The sequence below is a fragment of the Hippoglossus hippoglossus genome, chromosome 13 (genome assembly GCF_009819705.1).
Source record: "Hippoglossus hippoglossus isolate fHipHip1 chromosome 13, fHipHip1.pri, whole genome shotgun sequence".
Taxonomy (NCBI): domain Eukaryota; kingdom Metazoa; phylum Chordata; class Actinopteri; order Pleuronectiformes; family Pleuronectidae; genus Hippoglossus; species Hippoglossus hippoglossus.
The window spans coordinates 8,126,061-8,142,762 of NC_047163.1; the positions used below are offsets into that span (position 1 = coordinate 8,126,061).

The 16,702-nt window shown below is 40.5% G+C and overlaps 2 protein-coding genes across 2 annotated transcripts in view; one reads left to right on the forward strand and one right to left on the reverse strand.

Moving 5' to 3' along the window:
- The window catches only part of rtn4rl1b (reticulon 4 receptor-like 1b), a 130,246-nt gene extending 125,203 nt beyond the window's left edge, over positions 1–5,043 (reverse strand). The window contains exon 1 of the mRNA XM_034604453.1: positions 4,134–5,043. Within this exon, the coding sequence (XP_034460344.1) occupies positions 4,134–4,146 (13 nt within the window). The 5' untranslated portion in view covers positions 4,147–5,043. The remainder of the gene's footprint in view (positions 1–4,133) is intronic.
- Positions 5,044–6,072: 1,029 nt separating this feature from the next.
- Positions 6,073–16,702, forward strand: part of dph1 (diphthamide biosynthesis 1) — a 50,811-nt gene continuing 40,181 nt past the window's right edge. The window contains exons 1-2 of the mRNA XM_034604629.1: positions 6,073–6,206; positions 8,894–9,043. Coding sequence (XP_034460520.1) covers positions 6,155–6,206; positions 8,894–9,043 — 202 coding nt within the window. The 5' untranslated portion in view covers positions 6,073–6,154. The remainder of the gene's footprint in view (positions 6,207–8,893; positions 9,044–16,702) is intronic.

The window sequence follows — 16,702 nt, forward strand, 5'->3', positions numbered from 1 at the left end:
GCATTTATTGCTCTTGTGCAAATCCACGTCGTCACATCCAATCACTTGCAGGGGGGGGTTTGCTTCGAGGCTTTAACTCCTGCTCGGAATAGCCTCTGTTTGTCGCTAACAAAGAAAGTCCATCTGCTTTTATCACTTTGGTATTTTGCGTACTCTATGAGTCATATGATTCTTTCGGGAGGGATGTGGCCTGCAGAAGTGAGCGGAGCTAGAACACTGCAGAGCAGAGGCCACAGGTGTTTCCTTTGTACCATATTCATTGTGCTGATGGAAAATCCCTCAGCCTTGTCTGCCAGAACTGAAAACAACATGAGCAATGTGCTACTTTAAAGTCAACGCTCGCAATTGCCGCTGATTTACAAAATATGATTACGAGATGCTACAACATTTCGTAATGGCTGTACAAGTCATTATCTCTGAATAATGTCAATCACTGAAGATGGAAGATTAAGTTAGAGACTGGTGTGTGTGTGTATGTGTGTGTGTGTCTGTGTTTGTTTGTTTGTGTGTGTGTTTTTGACATGTTTATGACACGAAATGTTCCTAATTTGATGTCATTAGTATTCATGTACACCGGTGTTTACAAACATAAAGCTTGTATGATCTGTGCTGTAGTTACGACCTCCTTTGTTCCCTCGGATCAAAATTCCATTAAAAAATGCTCATCACTTTAAATGAGGTCAATGCAAATGCGTTTCCCAATTAGTCTTATCTTGCAGGTCTGACACTTACACAAAGCAAACCTGCCATATTTGTGTGTGCATGTCTGTGTGAGCGTACCTGTGTGTGTGTGTGTGTGTGTGTGTGTGTGTGTGTGTGTGTGTGTGTGTGTTGTGTGTGTGTGTGTGTGTGTGTGTGTGTGTGTGTGTGTGTGTGTGTGTGTGTGTGTGTGTGTGTGTGTCTCAGTGTCTGTGTCTGTGTTTGCACATCTCTCAGCTTTTCAGAGAGCAATTTCAGGTTAAGAAGTTGGATTTATTGTTGACAATGGATTATCTTAAAGTTGAGGTATAAGGTTTGAGATAAGGTGTAGTGCCGATGCTTAGAGCAGCTTATCGGTGGTTTTGCATGTTTTAGCCTTTCAAGCACAAGTTGTGCTCGTGTTGTGCTGGTTTTCCAGAGTATGACACAGATCGGGAGCGATTTTCTTTAGCTCCGAGGCACCCACCAGTTTCTCTTCGTGTCAGTTCAGTAAGAAGATCTACTGGTAGAGGCTCGGGTTACTTGAGACAAATGATCCATCATGCTGATGTTGCCTCCATGTTTGTCACTTGTTACGCTGTCAGTGTGGGTGGGGGGGACACAGACGTAATGAGGGGTAGTTTTGTTTTGTCTTTGAAAAGCTCTGAATCTCATGTTCACTCTGACATGTATCCATAAATCACAGGAAACAATACTTTCATTCTACAATAGCAGCACCGCAGAACAATGGAACGAGTGAATGAGGATAGAGACGGATGATGATTTTGGTCGTTGCTAATCGATAATCATTATGTTCTGAAGTGAATGGAAAACAGTGGCTGCCGAAGGGAAGTGAGAAAAAATCGATCACATCCATGTCTGCAATCCAATGTGCAGGTGAACGTACACAAAATATTTGCATATAAATGTTGTCATAGAACAGAGCATCCAATAGAAGTGCAAGGATCTGTATTATGTTGATCTTGGTGTTGGGGAGCCATTGACCCAAATGTTTCCTATCCGTAGAGTATATGAGTTGCATACCTGTTTGTGCTTCTCTGCATGCATTCATTGCCTAACACAACACAAAAGGCCTTTGCTTGAATTCCTACAATAATCCTGAATAACATGTAGCGGCAATTATCGCACGTCACAGTTATGGTATATTCAACGGACACCTCATCTTTTCCATCTCAGAGCTGTTCTGACAGATGATCCCTTGTGTCCACTCCATGGCTGACTGGTTCTGAGAAAAAGAGAGTTCATAAATGCGAGACAGAGAAATGGGCAGAAAGGCCGAGGCAGAGATGGAGCGATGTGTATGCTTGCATGGCTACAAAGATGCTCGCATGTACCCAGAGCGCATACTCACTCACACATGTACTTGTATAAGCCATAGAAAAGACATACATCCACGCTCTAGGAGAATCACAAACACCGCTCTGACTGTTCACACAAAGATACGAGGGCTGTGTCGTCTCACCTGCAGTTGAACACACACCACAGAGGATGTTGTACATATTTAGACATATTTGTGGATTGTATGGATATGACACGGCGATGATCAACCTGTACAAACCTGTGGCCCACAGATAGAGAAATCAGCCGGCTGTCAGACGAGGTGTCAACCGAAAAGGCCATCGGGAAAATCGACGCGTCCGTTCCATTAACACGGTAATTAGGCTCAGCTATAGCCATGATGTGAAGTCAACCCGAGAGCTGCTGCCAATGCATGTCAGCTGAGGCACTGTCCACGTTTGTGAATGGTGGATTTGTCACAGTGAGCGCTGCGTCTGATGCATGAGCCAGGCTCCCTCCAATGTGTTATTTTAGGTGCAAAAATTTCAAATTCGCCAGAGAACATGTGCGCTGTTCCTGCCAACGCTGACGCATCTCTGCCTCACTGTTATAGACTCAGACATGCTGGCATACTGAGCCCTTTTGGCAGACTGGTGAAATCTGTACTTTGAGGTTGTTTGTCTTGAATTAAGTGGTTTTCTGTCCGGCAGCGAGGAGTGGTAAGACAGCTGATTCACATAGCCAATAAAAACCTCGGACAGAGCAGGGATCGAGCATCTTCAGAGTACAAATCCTGAGAAGTCAATCGTTTTGAAATCAGCTCCACGTTTGACTCAAAACACAAGTGGAAAATAAACATGTGCATTAGTTCAACCCAAACCACAGACTTGCATTTGTGTGATACATTAAACCCCCCAAAAGCATCTTCTGAAATACACACTGTGACTCATGCTAGTTCTCTGAAAAGATCCAGATGTAACACATCATGAGAATGAGCTGTTCTTTTTTCTCGTACAGCCTAATCGCTGATGAGAAGCTGTGAGGATTCAAGTTTAGACAATAGACCTCTCCCAAAGCTGCTACAGCTATAAACACTCATCATAATGGCGCCTTTCCTCGCAAGTGTTGGAACAGCAATAATCGATCTGATGTGTGTCCCTGAGGCAGAAACACACGCTCCGAACAGATGCTCTTTTACAAGACACACTAAACAAATACAAGTATGATGCAGCGAGTGAGCGTTGTAAGGTGACCCCCAAAAGGATGAGTGTCTTTATCTCTCTCTCTGTGTGTGTGTTAAAGTTAGACTATCACAAAATACACAACTGATATAAATTAACAGAAGTGCAGGCTTGTTAAAACTCATGACAAAGTGTTCCAGAGTAGGGTGTAGGACCTCCAGGGGTCCCTCAGGGGGCTCCACAGGCCCCAGCTAAATGAGAAACAGCTTAATTTCACCATTCCCTCCACGATGGCACATTGGGAGAATGTATTACTGTAATCTATTCTCATTAGAGGTTTTACTCTCCCTACTGTTGTCAGACAGACAGAGTACACAGTTACAAGGCTGTATATGGCCAATTACAGCCTAGAGACTGTTCATTTGGACCAGGGATCATCAAATACGAGTGTGGGGTCTCATCTATCAGGGGAATCTTGATATTAAAAAGTTTGGGGAGTTATAACCTTTTATATGAAAAGGTCTCGAGTATCCAGTGTGTCCTCAGTGGAGCATAACCTTGTGAACTGCGGCTTGATCCATCCCATCTCGATGTAGTGACACGCAGCAAATAATAATGGCTCAGCAGAGTGCAACGCACGGAGAGATAGCCTTGTGACCCGGGCACAACTCATAAACTGCAGTGCGGCATCAGCTGTATCCATGGTAGTGGGTCCCCGTGTTTCCATTTCCCAAAAAACCTTGCGCTGCTGTGCAACTTCAAGATGCACCTCAAATGGCGAATCGTCCGTAATAACATCCCCGAGGCAGCGTGGTGCATTTATAAATAGCCTGAGTCATATTCAGAACCGCTTTTACGCGTAAAAGAGGAGCGATGATGGCGCACTGTGAGGGAGCGGATTTCACCTGACAGGCTGCGTAAATCAACCAAACAAGCACAGGAGAGATGATGGATGGATTTAAAGTTTAGACTCACCCCTTCTGAACATCTTGCAGGCCTAGGTGTATTTCCTCTTCTGTCCTCGGAGAATCATCTACTCTTATATTCCAGATTCCAAACTCGTTCGCTCTTCAGTTTTGGAAGTTCAGCTCCGGGGTCTCGATCGTGTGAAATTGTCACTTTGTCCCTCCTCTGGATTTTTTCTTGCCACCCAACGTATTTATGTTTTTTAATAGAGTTGCACTGCAGATTGGTTTGAGGAGCGCTGGCAGCCAACAGTAATCTCCTGCTCCACAAAGTCTGGCGGAGCTCGCTCGGACCAGGGGGAAATTACGCGGCAGTCATCGCGGAGCAGACGCGCAAAAACCATCCCTTCAGTCCGGGATGCAGGCAACTCCTGAAACGCATAACGGTCCGATGCAACCACTTGATAGCCAACTCCTTTTTTTCTTTTGCAAATCAGTTCTGGTGGGGGGGAAAGTCGACGGTGAACACGAGCACTCTCCCAAAAAAAAAAAACCCAACCACAGTCAGATATTTAAATCCAAGTGTCCAACCTCACATTCTCCTCTCGGTGCCTCAGAGTCGCTCAAATCGCATCATATTCGTTAAAATCTCTAATTAACACAAGTTATTTGGATTCACATTCCGCCTCTGATGTCGGATTATAAACGCAGACTCCTCAAATCCTCCTTAATGTGGACTTTGATGCCTTCGGTTTCCTCCTCTCCTTCCCCTCTCCCTCTTTTTTTTCCTTTCCAGCTCCCCTCTCCCTCTGGTAATTGTTGGATTTCTGTGATCTTGTCTGGATCTCTCGGCTTCTCTCTGCACCTTTGGATCACAGCTCGGTGATGCGCTCAAGGAGGGAGAAAGTGTGTTGTACTGCCTCAGCTCCTCCACCGGGCAGCATCCTGCTCCACATCCCGCTCACTGTGCCTCTGTCTGCCTGTGTGTCTGTCTGCGCCAGCCTCACACACACACACACACACACACACACACACACACCCCACAGGTTTTCATATTCATATGATATAAACATATATATATTTATATCCACATAATAAATACTCTCCCCCCCACACACCATATGATATTGACACTCCACAGGTCTTCATATCCATATGATACACCCCCACACCCACACACACATGTCTTCATATTTTATAAAAAGTCCCCCCCAACTCACCACAGGTTTTATTCATATGATTCACTCCCCTCTCACACACCACATGTCTTAATTATATGATACAAACACTCACATATCAACATATGATATGGGTTTAAAATGACATTTAAGTTGGTATATTGATTACATTAATCATCAGATACACACACACACACACACACACACACACACACACGCACACACACACACACACACACCTTGTATTTATATCTTCTACCCTACCCCACACTAAATGCCTTAACCCTAACCTTAACCTGACCCAACCTTGTAATCACCTTGACATTAAAACATGGAATTTAAGGGTTTTGTCCCCATAAGGAAGACAAGTCCCCATAATGTGTCTGTGTTTACAGATTTAGGTCTCAACAACATTTTTCCACACAAACTTCTTGTTTTTAGGTTCTATCCTATTAGAGCACTATATGTATATATATTAACTTTATGTCAAGTGTTTTGTTTTATGTTATTTTACAAAAGATTTGTTTTGTTTTAGTCATGTTTTGCTCTAATTTTAGTTTCAATTTAGTTTTATTATACTTTTTTAATTAATTAATTGTCTGTTTTGTTATGTTGGTATCTATCTGTCTATCTATCTACCTATCTATCTATCTATCTATCTATCTATCTATCTATCTATCTATCTATCTATCTATCTATTTATCACTTGTTTGTTTTTTACCTTTATTTTATTTACACAATGCGTAAACCACATTTAAACTTCCTTATTATTTGATTTGATTTGATTTCAGCTATACATCGCCACTGCGGACAGCGATAACATCGGTGCTCGATTCCTCGCCTCTGTTTTCTTCCTTCGATTGCTTTCCCCTTTTCCCTCCTCACATGTCTTCTTGTTTGGGATGAAACAAACATGGCAGCTCCCTCGAGTGAAGTTCAGCTCGTTCCTGCTAAAAAGCCCACAGGTAAATATACTAGTGTGTTGGGTTCAGTACAGGAATACAATAGCAGATAATCGACTGCTCGCACCTTGTGTAGACACACGACTTCCTCGTCCGTGAGTCGCAGCTACACGGACACACTGTTGTCTCCAGTTCCACAGCAGTTTGGTCGTGAAGCAAACACAGCATGTGTAACAGCAGCTTGTTACAGCCATGATATTTACTGGTTATCCAGCGGTTTCCTAACAAATGAGCTTACAGGATAACACACGTGTTTCTTTAGCCCCATGGTTAGCATCCAGGAAGTGTTCAGTGTTTTCCTTTCCTCCTTAAGTGTTATCTATCTATCTGTCTATCTGTCTGTCTGTCTGTCTGTCTATCTATCTATCTATCTATATGTATATCTGTCTATCTGTCTATCTGTCTATCCATCTATATGTCTATCTATCTATCTATCTGTCTATATGTCTATCTATCTATCTATCTATCTATCTATCTATCTATATGTATATCTGTCTATCTGTCTATCTATCTATCTGTCTATATGTCTATCTATCTATCTATAGCCGAAAGACAGATGTGTTGTGTTTCAGGTTCTATGAAAGATTTAGTATTATTTTAGTATTTTTCTGTGACTTTTAATTCAGTACAACAGAGGATTCATGTCTTTGTTATTCAATCCACACACGTCACATATTATCACCTAAACGTGTCACATTCCCTATCTACACAATTCCAGGGATTTAATTTACAGTTGAATATAACAGATCATCTAATTATATATTATATAATTCATGGACATTGAATAGCTGTTGTTTCTCCTAAATTCGATTTCACTGATGGTGTTTAAACCGTGTTTTGCTGCTGAGGAAAAAACAGGCGGTTGTATTCTATTGTGGCCGAGAGAGCTCAACGCACTGCAACTTAAGAAAACACATGCAAATAGAATAAAACACGTTCAAATTAAGAAAATAACTTCATTGATTTGAAGACGCATGCGCTGCTTAAAGTCATAACCCATGAAAATACAGAAACGTACTGCAAATAGCAGGAAATGTTTCTAGGGGACCCTAATGAGTGCTGAACCTGGCTGTAGTTCAATGCTTTGTGAAGTTATTGAAGTCTGCTACTCATCAGTAGTGATGGAACTTCACAAAGCATTTAACTACAGCCAGGTTCAGCACTTTTTTTAGGTTTGTTGTAAGTAAGAAAACAAGAATATGTGGAGCAGGAGCAGCAGTTTTGATTGTCTGCAATTCAGTATTTTTTTTGTTAGGATTCTAGTATTTTACCTGTGTTTTTCAAATTCATTATCCAAATATGTAACTTACTTTGACTGTGCTGTGAAAATATATCAGGTAAATGTGTCTATCTTTAATCACACATCTGTCATAGAGGAAAAGCAAAACATTGTCATTGACAATGTATCTAGTGGCAATATTCAGAATCAAGGACATGTGCGAACAATTGGGTCTGGGCCTTCTCTAGAGTTTGTCTTTCACATGTGAAGAAAGCAGCAGGAGATTTTCTGGGTCAGACACTTTCACAACGACAGGAAAATGTCTGGAACATTTAGTTGAGGGTTGACGTACAGGAAACAGGACATGATGTACATTCTGCTGTGAGTTCAAGTGTTTTTATTTACAGGACATTAATACTGGCATTCACCATCATCAACAAAAACTCTTCAATCTCGTTGTTTATCCAAGTTGACATCTTCTTCTGTGTCTTCACCTGAGATATTTGTGTTCTTTTAGTTTTTTCAGTTTTGCATCCATCATTTGTCAACTCAACCACTTGCTCAAATTTTCTGGACATTTTCCTGTTGTATTATGGGCTCATTCTGACATTCTCCAGATAATCTACTAACTGTAAAATGTATCAAGCAACTGACTTTGACATTTGCATTCTTACATACAGCCCCTCCAGAACATTTCAGGAGCATGTCCAGAGCTTGGTGCATGTCTGAAAGAACCAATACAAACACTAGTTTAATGGTTGCCTGAAACTATATCATTTAGATTGTCTCAGTTATTTATTCAAAACCAGTCATGACAATAAAATGGTGCAACATTAGGTGTTGCATTTTCTTGCTACCTATAGTGGAAGCGCAAAATCAAAAAGCACCTACACCCTATAGTTCCCAGAGGGTTGTATGCAAAATACAAAGTTTGGCCAGTTTCAGTTGGCAAATGAAAGACATGCAATAAATTAAAAAATGTTGGACGCTGGCCCAGATTTGCGCTTGTCTTTCAAATCCTGCCTGCACCTGAGTGCAAGCGGGGCTATGCTGAAACTCTTTGCAGCAAAATGATAGCAAGCCCTCCTCCAGTGTTTCTCCCATTTCAAACAAGCCAGCAGCTTGTTTGAAATTAATTTGAGAAGATGCTGCAAGGACAAATTTGTCCAATTCCCCATCTCTCCTACCTCATTATGTGTGCCCTATCACTGCAGAGGTGAGGGATGCATTTGCAGAGTCTGTTTGAAGGAAAACAAGCTTCCTGACCTGTATTAGCCCCCCACCACACCACCAACCCCCCTTGTTGTAAAGCAGCAGTCTGCAGCTTAGTGCAGACAGAAGTTGTACAACCTGATGTACAACTTCACAGTTAACTTACACATTCAGTCAGTAGAGTTAGGTTCATTAGATAGGGCTTTGAACCTGTGTTCGCTGCATTGCTAACAGCTCAATCGTTTAACCTTCCCTTCAGTCCGAGGACCACGGCGGGTAGCCAATCAAATTCCGGATGAAATCCTTCAAGACTCCGAGTTACAGGAGGCAATCAAAGCCCTGCCTGCAAATTACAACTTTGAGATCCACAAGACAGTTTGGCGAGTGAGACAAGCCAAAGCTACGAGAGGTGAGTTCTTTTATTTCTATCTCTGCACATTCGATTGATTTTGATCTTGATTAAAAGGCTTTATTTACCCTTTTAACAAACAGTCACAACAGCTGCATTAAGGGGGAAAAAAAATCTATATTTCAAACGATAGAGAAGCAATAGTTTGATACGCTTCACTGACCAGGGGTCGGGGCGGGGTCCTCACTTTAAAAAAAATGTGAGGTTTAACCTGACATGATGTAGAAGCAGAGCCAACCATGTATTCCACAATGTCAATACTCCCGAGTGCAGTCTATGTTCGGCTAAGTGCACACACAGATGCACAGACATCTAGAGTGCTTGTGCTAGAGGCTTTTAAATTGCAGAACTAACTTTTGAATTAAGTTACATTAGCTGAACTGGAACAGAGGTTGGATGAAGTCATTTGAAAGTAAAGGATCTGTCATGAATACACAGCCTTTATTTACATGAGAGGAATAAGTCACATTTACCATCATGAATGAAACAGAAATGACACTTTTTGTTGAAAGTTATAAAATAAACTGACTCTACATTACATTGTTCATTTTGCCACTTTGATTCAGATGTAGTTTATGTCCATGTAATATCAGTGTCACCAATACATCTAGTAGCTGAAGGTTTACGAAACAGTCCAGCACTGAAGTACTTTCTTTTCTATTGCTACCGACACCTCATTAACAGTTGCTTTGCAGGTTTCTAGAACATATTCACAACACAGTGAATGTCTGAAGACACAGAACACAGAGCACAAAGGATCCTGTACTTAAAAACAGTGTGTGCAAGCATTAATACAAAATACAATCCATGAGCACATCTGTGCTTTGACCTACTTTGACGACTGTTACACTCTGTTACCTGCGAGGCTCACACAGGTTTTGCCACTGTTGTGACAAAGTAATAAAATAATAGGTCGTATAGGTGATTTTGGTTTTTAACATCTAACCTCAATGAACATATGTGAAACAACATGCATCCAAAACAGTAACAAATTAAAGATATGAAGTATTTGTGGCTTTGTTCACACTCATCCAGCTGACAAATGACAACGCTCACACTCATCTGTTTTGTATAGTGTAGCTAAAAACAAATACAAGAAATCATATTTTTTAATATTTTTAATCATACTTTGGCCCTTATCAAAAGCCCCATAAACAACAAACCATTTAAATCTGCCTCAAAGAAGTGAAAAAAATATTCTCCTGCTCGACGACGAAACAGGGAACAATTTCCGTTTCCTCCCTGACAGAATATCCGGACGTCATATCTTTCGATGTGAATCCCTTTGTCATTGGTGTTATTTTAGGGTGCAAGTGATTAAATGCAGGACAAAGGTGAAAACAGAGACATCAGATTTGAGCAAAAAAACTCTGGAGTTGAGTTACTAAGCCCCTGCAGTGGGATCGTAGCCTCAGGACTAACAGCACAGAGTGGGATGCTTCACTGACACTGATGCCGTGTGGCAACAAACAACACAACATCTACACAGTGGAGTGGAGTCGACTCTGGTTTAGAGTTTAACTGTGAACACATCCTTACTGGATATCATTTTAAATCAAAGTAATGCAACATCTAAAATCAAAGAGAACAAAATAGGATAACTGTATTGAGTGCTTTAACTCAAAACAGTTAAAACTAATGACAAATAAAAAGAACCAAACAAGAGTGAAAGCTATTTGGTAAAAGTATGATTTGAGAGATGATTTAAAAAAAGAAAGTGATGTTTCAAGTCTTTTTCCTCGGTCAACTTATCACAAACGAAGAACTGTGATCAACAAAAGAGACCTGAATCTTTTCTCCTGAGTTGCAATAAGTAAAGCTTAAAATTCAGTAAAGAACATTTGAACAAAGCATTTATGGAATTGTTGTATCTCTGACGGATATAAAGATTCATTTCTTTTTATTTTGGGTGAAATTATGTGGTAAATTGTCCTTTTACAGGTTTGGTTTAAAATAGACTAAAATCAATTGAACCAATCCTTTTAATAGCATACGTGCTTCAGTTTCTGCCCTCATGCCTGCTGACATGCATCTTTAGGCTTGTGTTACAATGGTGGCCTCCTTCCTGTAAAATAAATAGTCCATCACTGATGAACATGTCAAAAGTCTCTTCCGGTCATTCCTGCCTCGGGTGGATATATGCAGATGGCATGCCAAGTAGATTGAATCCTTTTTTTTCCGATGTTCCTGTGGTGAGTGGGCTGTTTACCGCAGCCTGCTGGCTTTGCCTTTTTTGTTGTGAGTTTTTTTATTTTTTTAATATCAGAGCTCATCCTCGTTCTCTCAACTCAGAGAACATAACATACCTTATCACCCCTGTCTCTCTCTGTTCCCCCTTTGTGTCCATCTGTTCCTTTGTCAGCCTTTGAACTCCTGTTGAGTTTCAGAGACTGTGCTTTTGAAATCGAGGACTGAGGAACACGCAGCAGAATTTAATTTTAGCTGCCGTTTGCTGAGTATATAAATAGTCAAAAGCTGTGTTGTTTTGCCTAATTTTCTCATTTGAGTCTTAATTGTGTTGTTTTGATATCATCTGCTCTGCATCTAGGCTTTTTATAAGAGCAGCTTAGTTCTTCAGGTTTTCTAACTGCTATTGGCAGTCGGTTGTCTTGATTTCTGCTGCACATCCATTTAAGACAAAAGACAAGAGAACATGAATGTAATTAGGTGATAATAACTAGTTGACTTGGGTCTATTGTGGTGTTTAGCAATGACTGACATGCCTAAGATATGAATTCATACAAAACAAAGGGCTCGATGAAAGTTCTTTGTGGTTTGAACCTTCCAGCCGCGGTTCATTTCATTGAAGCTGCTGTGGGTGTTTCCATGAAGTGACATCTTTTCTTGGTGTTTTGTAAAACCACAGACTGGTAAAGGTGGAAAACAGCATCTCCACTTCCTTCAACAATCCAGCGACAAAGCCAAAATATCCTGAGTTCGAAGCCTGCCGTCTTGCGCTGATGACGTCATTCAGAGTTTGCACGGTATCAATGGGGAGAGTGGAAACGTGATATTGAGGTCCCGCTGATTGCGAGTTCTCAGCTGTCAATCATGACGTTTCTCCTCATATTTATAGCATTAAACCAAACGTACTGGGAAAATGAACAAACATCAGGGTGATAAATGAATTACCTGACAGAAAATGACCGAAACCATCTTTGAGAAAAATCGATTCCGGGTGTATTTAGTCTTTTTTGTTTGGCCCATGTCCCATTCACTTACACGGAGGAGGCAGGGTTTATGACCAATACTGCAGCCAGCCACCAGGTGGCGATTAAGATGCTTTAGCTTTCGGGGAGCTGTCAGCCTCTTTTTTCTATCTTTAGTTTAATATTCATTATCTGAAACTATCGACAGAACAATCTTCTACAATGTCGATATCAGCATTTGAGAGAAATAAAAATCTGATGATTACATGTTCATCTCCATTTACCTTTTATTTATGTCATTCGATTTTAGCCTCCAGTATGTTGCACAACGGTTTTTCAGACTGGAAACTACAGATTCACACTCACTAACAGAAAAATTTGATGAGACACTGAGATAAAATAAAAGAAACAAAAAGCAGTGCGGCCTTGAGTCTTCGGGGACCTTGAATCCATGGAAGTGTCTCGCTTGGGGGATTGTGAAATGCCCGGGGAGTTGTTCTGTTTCCCAAGGTCTTCTCACAACTAAACTACAGACAATCAAAAGCTTAGCACAGTTGACAGTTTCCTTGTGTATGTTTCTTTGAGCTCCAAGACAATAGCAAAAGAAAAGAGAAACGTTGGGCATTAAATTCCTCCTTTCTTCCCACCAAGGCACAGTGACTTTTCTGAGTGCACGGGGTGCTGGAAAAATAAGAGAAAAGCTGAAATGACAACGTAGTTTATAATCACAAAATCTTAGAAAGTGTAGTTTGAATTGAGGATTGCTCAGTGCTGATGTTAACTACACATCCAACTAAGCCGCAGATGGCAGGCCACACTAAACAGAAGTGCCCAACGAGTCTAGAATGACTAAACATCCATGAATGGGGACTTGTTTTGTTTTTCCTTAATGGTCCTTTTTCTAAAAAGTCTTTCTGTGCCACCACAAATGACAGAACAACTGTTTTGTCTCGTACCCAAATATAAAATGACTGCCCGGTAAGAAGTCAAACGTGGCCTTTTCTCCACTGTCTGAACAGGGTGTCCATTTATAGAAAACATGACATTAGTCAAGAGTGCGGGGCTGCCAGTGTAAAGTTCAAGCAGATCAGAGTCAGTGCTATCTACAGACTGGACTCGCACATGGGGACACATCCGCTTGTACAGAATGTTTATTTATGTTAAATACACAAATTCACTTATAAGAGTGAAGTTGTGATTACTGTGCCCAAATTCGAAATTCTAATTTATAATTTGACAAGCCCATATTGACGAGGCTTTCCAAATGTAGACTATTTAAAATAATTAAAAAATCACAATAATGGGGTGTTTTTTTTTTTTTTAGCTTCCATCCATTGTCTTCCACTTACTGGGAGTGGGACTGGTTTGCTGGTTGTTTCAGACATCCCTCGACCCAATCACACTTTCCATCTCCTCCAAGGAGATCCCAAGGTGTTCTCAGACTAGATGGGATATGTTGGCTGTCAAGTGAGTTCCAGGTCAACCTCTGGGTCTCCTCCCAGTTGGGCGTGCACGGTAAATCTCTAATGGGAGGCGCCCAGGCACTATATGATTATACCCCCAAACCACCTCAACTGTCCCCTTTTGACGTGAAGCTGCAGTGGTTCTGCTCCGAGCTCTCTCCAGATGTTTGAACTCCTCACCCACCCGACAGAGAAAACTCATTTCAGTTGCTTGTATTTGCTTTATTTTTATCTGTTGTTTCAGTCAATACCCCAAAGCTCATGATCATGGGTGGGGGCCGAAACGTGGATCAATGGGTAAGTCGAAAGGTTTGCCCTCTGGCTCAGCTCCCTCTCCATGTTTTTGTAAATTAGGGGTCTCTTGTAATCCCAAACAGAGATGGGCCAAATGAACTGGCATGACTCAGACATGAAAATATATGTGCACATATTGCATTAACAATCAGAGCTTCGTTTATAATTGACTACTAGTTGTAGCTGGGTATGCTTAATAAACTCTCAACTGTTTTATATTTAGTGATTTGATTAATTTTGTCTACTTTCCTAATTATAATTTCTAATCTAATTTCTGCATTAGTTGTTCCTATTGCATTTTTATTGACATTTGACAATCTTATCCTAAATGTTACTGCATGCACCCCCACACCCAAAATTTTAATCTACGACAGGATAGACTCGATCTATAGCCTCATTCTTGTCTCTCTCGCTATAACCCCACTTTTGAAAACACGGAGTAATCCCTCGGCTTTGACAGCCAGTCTGCCGTGCACTGATAAATTGGTCTTCCCGGCAATTTCTTAAGTTTACTCCCTGTGTTTGATTGTTAACATAATCCCACATGCAGCTTTTTTGCTACCTGTTAAAAACAATAGGTGTGTCGGAGCCTGACGTGAACTTTCTGACTCTGCAAATAGAGAAAGCTGTGCGTATGCCACAGAGGTCCACAATAACCGGCATGTCTGAGAAGAAGAAACCTACAAAACTGTTATTTTTTCCTCGGGAGCACTTTCAAAGCTGATCATGTTTGCATTCAAACCCAAACATGCAACCAAACAGTCCCAGCTCCAGCAGCCGACTCACCTTTTGCCGGGGGCAGCAGACGGAGCGAGCTCTTTGTTTCTGTCAGCCGTGGCAGAGGTGTGCGCTGAAACCTTTCTCTGTTAATAAACTTGCCCTTTTCCAGGTAATGACCTGTCTCTCACTGTCTGCATGAGCGCTCGGTGATCCCTTAACCTTTCATCAGTAAGTAGTGCTCTTGCTCCTCCTCCTCCTCGCAGCGCTCCATCCATCTCTCCATTTCATGGCCATCCTCCCTGAAACCTCTCAGCCTCTTTTCTGTCCCAGTGTCTATTCTTTAATGATCTCTGGCACAGAAGTCTTGAAATTGTTCCAGGCCTAGTCAGGTGGATTGAGTGTCCATTGAGACGTTGATGGATTTATTGACGGTGTGACAGAGTTTGACAGTGGGGCAATTGTCACTGTTGCCTTTGACTCCAGGTTCTTGCTCTACGTGTCTGACTTGGTGAAAGGGGTTCACCCTGAGGTAGTCAACATCTAATAGAAGAATGTTTGTGATCATTTTAACTTTTATATATAAGTCAATTTCTTCACAAACGCCACTTAAATAGAAATAACAGACCTGTTGACAGGAGGCCTTTCTGACAATCACTGAATTGTACAATCAGACAAAAACACTCACACTTAATTCAAAATCATCTCCGAATGTATTATGAAATAATCCCAAAAATGTAGTCAGCATCTATTATAATTTTGAATAATGTATTTTAATTGTCATTAGTCCTCAACAAATTTAATAAAATGTAAATTTCTTTTAGTTTTCTCCTCTGAAAATATGTTTATCTCCATCTGAAACAAAGGATTCCTTACCACCTATTTTTCTCTTGGAAAACACATTTGTTGATCGAAATCTTTGCTCAATAGTCAATTATAGGGTGGAAGGAAATGTTTTCATGATTTATCAAGCGAAACCACCAAATACTTTATGGTTCCAGCTTTCTCAAATGTAATGAGTCCCTGCTTTTCTCTGTTTCTTATCACTGACAATCTACTGCTCTTTGGTTTTGGACTGCTGGTCGAATAAAACAAGAAATCTAATTGTCACATAGATATCTGGGGATTTTATAGGCAATTTATATAATTTCTTTAAAACAATCATATATTTATTGCTAATAAAATAATCAAGAATTTCAGCCTGGATTGGTATAAAATATATATATTTTAAATTGTAGACCAAAATGAGGAAAATGCGTGTCACCACACCATTTTGCTTTCCTGACTAATCTCTGTCATTCGTCTTTTCCTTTTTATCTACTTCATTTTCTGTTTTCCCCTGCAGGGTTACAGTTGACATATTCAATATCTGAGTAGTCTCTGATAGGAACATGTCATCATGTTTATTTGATGATACGATGGCATGAGTAATGTATAATAAATCATGGACTTGTGATCTACCAAATAATATAGGATCTTTAATGCATAAAACCACAAGACTTATCTCGTAGGAAATGCCTGAAGCACATTCGGCCGTTCTTCCCCTTTTGAATTCCAATAATTCATGATAATATTTCTTTAAGGGAGGGCTTTAAAACTGCATTTCTGTTTCACTCAGATGAGGAAATTGGGATTAAAAAACCTCCAAATTTAGCTATGCATGCTTTAATGGCACAATAATTAATGCAGTGTCCTTTTTTATTATTTGATCACGTATAACTTCCATAAATATCTTGGATTTATAGAGATCTTGGAAAATAAATGAACCTGAAGTCTTTACACAATCTTCTAATCAAATGAAAGGAGAGGTGACTGAGAAGAAACGACTGGTCAAGCAGAAATAATGAGTTTTTAGATGGTATCGATGGAACTAATGTCGCCATAGATCGAACGTTAACAGCATTATCATGAACACTTGTAAATTGATCATAAATGTGTGATATGCTGCTTCGTATTAATGCTTTATATTTTTTAGGAATATATGCAGTTAAAAATAAAGCATTAAAAGTGGAAATGGTAAATAAAAACAGTTTTAA